This window comes from Urocitellus parryii, chromosome 1 (assembly GCF_045843805.1).
Source record: "Urocitellus parryii isolate mUroPar1 chromosome 1, mUroPar1.hap1, whole genome shotgun sequence".
NCBI lineage: Eukaryota > Metazoa > Chordata > Mammalia > Rodentia > Sciuridae > Urocitellus > Urocitellus parryii.
The window spans coordinates 282,798,772-282,804,029 of record NC_135531.1 but is presented as its reverse complement, the minus strand read 5'-3'; the positions used below and the strand labels follow the sequence as shown (position 1 = coordinate 282,804,029).

At 56.8% G+C, this 5,258-nt stretch overlaps 1 protein-coding gene across 1 annotated transcript; it reads right to left on the bottom strand.

The window, feature by feature from the left end:
* Positions 1 to 2,426: 2,426 nt before the first annotated feature.
* Positions 2,427 to 3,389, bottom strand: LOC144253311 (olfactory receptor 9S13-like). Its single transcript, XM_077795284.1, has one exon. The coding sequence runs from the start codon at positions 3,387 to 3,389 to the stop codon at positions 2,427 to 2,429; it is 963 nt and encodes a 320-aa protein (XP_077651410.1).
* Positions 3,390 to 5,258: the final 1,869 nt, after the last annotated feature.

Below are 5,258 nucleotides of genomic sequence, written 5' to 3'. Positions count from 1 at the left end.
CCTGATGTCGTGCTGTTGATGCTGAGTTCTTCACTAGCGCTGGGCCCTGGTAACTCCCCTGGGCTTGGCTGAGCGGCCTCCTCCACTGGTGAGCCCTCATGCCCCTCGAGGTGTGTGCTCTTGCTGATCAGTGGTGGGGTCAAGGCTCAGCTGGAATCCAGTCACATTAGGTCGTGTTCTTAGGGCTGCCACTGCCTGAACTCTGCATCAGAGGACACTGTGGGGGCGTGGCACTCCTCCCTCCAGGGAAACGTGGTGCCCCACCTTCTCCTGTGGCAGCTCAGTCACTGAAGAGCTCTGCCCTTTCCCTCACTCCCTGGGTCTGGCCAGACGTTGGTCCTCAGCGATCCTGTGATTCCTGCGTAGCTGCCGAACATTGTGAAAACTGACGGACAGATGAGCACTACCTGTATTTGAGAAGCAACTTTGGCTCACTATGGGCCTGGGGGGACAGAGAACCTGTATTTACAAGCCACCATGTACTCTGGGGTCCACTCAGATAGAAAAAAAAAACAGGATAAGAGTTTGTTTTTTCCCCTTTTAAGAACCATTTCAAATCAAGGAGCTTCTTCCAGAAATGGATTGATTTACTGTACAGACTCAGACCTCCAAACCTGCTTGGATGTGTTCATCTATTCGGGTTATGAGTTCACCTGCTAAAACATCCTGTCTCTGACCACTGGAACCCTCCTCAAGTCAGCACCACACTCAAGGAAATCAGGGCAGATCTACTTATTGAAGAAGACACAGAAATCGAGAAAGAGACGTGGTTCTAATCTAAGACTATGGGAAGCATGAAAGTCGAGGACAGAACAAGTCGTACCACGAGGCGGTTTGGCCACACAGATTCTATGCCAGGCACAATATAAAATACATTTTTATTTATAAAGAGATATCTAATAATGAAATGTTTCATCCAACCCAATCATATGAACATTTGAATTTGCATGTAAGTCATGAAGATTTAAAACAGAAAGCAAGAACATGGAGTTTAAGATGACATGCATACATCCAAGTCAGAGTGGAGTTCCTCCACACTCTCTCAGGAACGGGCGGGAGGAACCAGACTTAGGAGTCACAGGTTAGAACTGAGTATATTACCTAGGACTTGCCTGGCACACACAGAGCCCAACAGGAGCAATTCAAGATACAAATTCCCCAAAGCTTCTGGGCCATAACTGACTTGAATGGGTTGTGTCCCCTGGAAACTCAGAATGTGACCCAACCTGGATGGGACCTTTGCAGATAAATTAGTGACCTGAGGTCATATTATCCTGGGTGGGCCCTAAACCCACGCCTAGAACCTGTGGGAAGAAAGGACACAGAGGCACAGACCGGAGGAAGAGGCTGTGTGAGGTGGAGGCAGAGACGGCAGCCAAGGAGCACCAGGGATGGTGGGGCCACGGGGAGCAAGACTGCCCCAGTCACAAGGTCAGAATGTCTGAAAGGAGGCTCCCTCCTCAGCCAGCGGGAGAGAGGACGCAGCCCGGGGCCAAAGGGCCAGACGAACTCTGGCAGCATCTGAGCTCTGCCTCCCAGCCCCCATGCACCACGAGCCCCCAGCCCTCACCAGAAGGCGTCTGTCCCAGAGAGGAGTCTGTGCCACAGCATCCAAGAGGACCCCTGCCACGAGCCTGTGTCCTGAGTGGGGCAGAGAGGCCAGCAGGAGCTGACACATGGCCACAGGGACTCAGCTCACAGAGACGACGCCCCTGCGTGGGCTCCACCTAGGAAGTCCCTGTGGGTGGCGGGCACTGTGGCTGAGGCTGGTCACAGCGTAGTCTGAGAGGGGACGCGGGAGGGAGCGGGTGGACTCTGGGCACTGGGTCGGTGTCTGTCTGTGAGCTGGGAGCTGTGACCTGAGCTGTGCATGGCGGAAGAGAGCACACGCCTGCCCCTGTGTGACGGCCACCACGTGGCCCACTCCTTCCTGAGAGGCAGCCCGTGCAGACCCGGCCTCTGAGGGCCCAGGCCCTGCAGACCGCAGCGCACCCTAAGGGAAGCTGGCCTGTGTTGGGGGAGTCACCTGAAACCCGTCTCTCCACAGTGGGGTGGATCAGGAGCCTAAAGGGAGCGGTGCGGGCAGGAGGCCCTGCAGTGGCCACCTGGCTGTCGGGGAGGTCAACTCGTCTCCCCCAGGTCTGCTTGCCCCATGAGGGGTCCTGTGGAGGCACCGAGGACAGGGCCCACAGTGTTTCCCCTGGAGGGGAGCAGCCTGGCCCAGCCCTGCTCAGGACACTTCTGAAGGTCAGAGCAGGCAGGGCTCACTCTCCTGCTTAGCGACTGCTGGTCCCCATGTGCTGGGACGAAGGGCGGGATGCAGGGTGGACAAAGGAGGAAGGAAGAAGAGGAAGCAGGAGAGGTGGAGGGGACAGAGTGTAGTCTAGAGCCCTCTGGCCCGCCCATCTAGGCCCTTGGACTGTGTCTCAGGGGACACCATCCTGGGCCTGGCTGTGTACCTGCCCCAGCCTCCGCAGGGCATCCTTCACGTCCTTGTTCCGCAGGCTGTAGATGAGGGGGTTGAGCATCGGGATGACCAGGGTGTAGAAGACCGAGACCACCTTGCCCTGCTCCATGGACCCCACGGCTCCTGGCTGGGCGTACATCACAAACACAGTTCCATAGAACAGAGACACGGCTGTCAGGTGGGAGCCACAGGTGGAGAAGAGCTTGTGCCGCCCAGATCCTGAGCGCATCCTGAGGATGGTCACTGCGATGTAGCCATAGGAGACCAGGACCACGAGAGTGGTGCCCACAATGATGAAACCACAGATGCCGAACATGACCAGCTCGTTGAGAGCCGTGTTGGCACAGGCCAGCCGGAGCAGGGGGGGCACGTCACAGAAGAAGTGGTCGATGCGGTTGGAGCTGCAGAAGGGCAGCTGGAAGGTGAGGCTGGTCTCTATGATGGAGTTGAGGCAGCCTCCACAGTAGGCTCCGAGCACCAGGCGGACACACGTAGCAGGACACATGGTCACAGGGTACTGCAGGGGGCTGCAGATGGCCATGAAGCGATCATAGGCCATTACTCCCAGCAGCAAGCCTTCAGTGGTAACCAGCAACGCAAAAAAGAACAGCTGGGTGGCACATCCCCCAAAGCTGATGGCCTTGGGGGAGAGGAAGTTGGCCAGGGCATTGGGGGCGATGACAGAGGAGTAGCAGAGGTCCAGGAAGGACAGGTTCTTGAGGAAGAAGTACATGGGGGAGTGCAGGCGGGCATCCAGGGTGATGACCACGATCATGGCGATGTTGCCCAGGACGGTCACCACATACAGGACCAGGAAGACAGCAAAGAGCAGAGCTTGAATCTCCACCCCTCCTCTAAAGCCCTCCAGCACAAACTCCCGCAAGGGCAGCGCCGAGAGGTTTCCGTTTCTGAGGGTCGGCATGGCCCTGCGCTGGGACAGCAGGCACAGAGGACAGTGGAGCTGGGCCCAGGTCTCCCAGTCACATCACCGTGGTGCACAGGGATCCACTTGTGCCACGCTCACACCTGCCACAGGCACCAGCAGACCTGTTCTCCTTCTGATGAGCTGGCCCTAGGCTGAAAAGGTCATGTCCTCTGATTCACTTGATCTTCGAGCATGTGCTGAGCCTGTCCTGTGCAGGACACAGAGCCCTGCTCTGTGGTAGCCAGTAGGCATCCAGAGCTGAGTGACCCTCAGTGCAGGAAGCTTCAGCCTGCCGCTCCCACCCACCCAGGATGCCCTGAGTGATGCCCCTGTGCCCCTGGCTCCTGAGTCCATCCTGCACTCCCCAAAGCTTCCTAACTCACCAGTCAGGACATGGGCCCTGGAGCACAGGTCTTCCCCTCCCCCAGGTCTTCGCCAGGTGGTCACTCCCTCTGCATCCTAGGCACAGAGCGGGAGTGCACCCTGCCCAGGTTGGTGTGGAGCCCCTGTGTGTGCCCCTGCAGGACCCTGCACCCACCTCGGCAGCACTGAGAGTCTCCAGTGTTCCTGTTTGGACTCTCTGACCCTCAGGTGACAGGGGCTTGCTGCTGCTGAAGCCCTCGTTGCTTCCCGCTCCTGGACTGTGAAAGGCCCTGCTGCAGTCCCCGGAGCCCAGGCAGTGCTCAGATCTCAGGTGCTGCCGGGTCCGTCTCTGAGGCCCAGGTCAGTGCACACCCCACTCCAGCACTGCCTCCTGTCGACAGCACAGAGGAATGGACACAGCTCATCTCTGGCCTCAGGCAGTCGAGGGACGTGGCAGGGCAGCTGCGGCTACCTGGGTCCAGTGAGGGTCTGAGGTCCAGATTCTGCCTGCAGAGCTCCTGGTCCTCTTGAAGAGGCAGGGAGGTCCCTCCTCCATGTCCCCAGTGGTGTGTTGGCACTGTCTCAGGTCCACCACCCCTGTCAGGGCTGGGACGCGGGGCCTCAGGTGGCCAATTAAGAAGTTCTGTCCTCTGCAGGGCTGGGGCTCGGGGTCTACTGGGAGCTCTGCCTCTTTATCTTGTCCAATTCACCCTCACCCTTGGGCTGGGAACCCTACTCTAGAAGTCCCTCCAAGTCCCACAGGGCAAACAGGAGTCTTGGAGAGTAACCAGGAGCAGGGCAGCTGCCCCGTGTGCGGAGGTCTCCCGCACTGCGCCCACTCCCGCCAGCTCTCGTGCCTGCCCACCCTCCTGCTCTCCCGCCCAAGGCACCTGGCCCCTCTGCTCTGCTCCAAGTTCTTGGTCGATCACTGTGCCACTGAATTAGGCAGACAGTTAGGTCAAGTCCCTTTGCACTCCTTCCTACATTGGTTTCTTACAAACATCCTTAGAACTCTCTATTTGTAACAAACTTAAAATGAGCACCAGCCTGAGGAAATCCCAGGATGCAGAGTCTCATCTGTGGACAGTTACGCTGACCCCACAGCGTATCATGTGCTGGGGGGCTTTATGTTTGTCTTTGTTTTTAAATTCTAATTTGTGGGCTGGAGATGTGGCTCAAGTGGTAGCGTGCTCACCCAGCATGTGTGAGGCACTGGGTTCGATTCTCAGCATCACATAAAAATAAAATAAAGATATTTTTTAAAAGAAAATACATATTTAAAAATTCTAGAGCTGGGGATGTGGCTCAAGCGGTAGCGCGCTTGCCTGGCATGCGTGCGGCCCGGGTTCGATCCTCAGCACCACATACCAACAAGAATGTTGTGTCCGCAGAGAACTAGAAAATAAATATTGAAAATTCTCTCTCTCTCTCTCTCTCTCTCTCTCTCTCTCTCTCTCTCTCTCTTTCTCTCCCCTCTCTCTTAAAAAAAAATAAAAAAAAAAT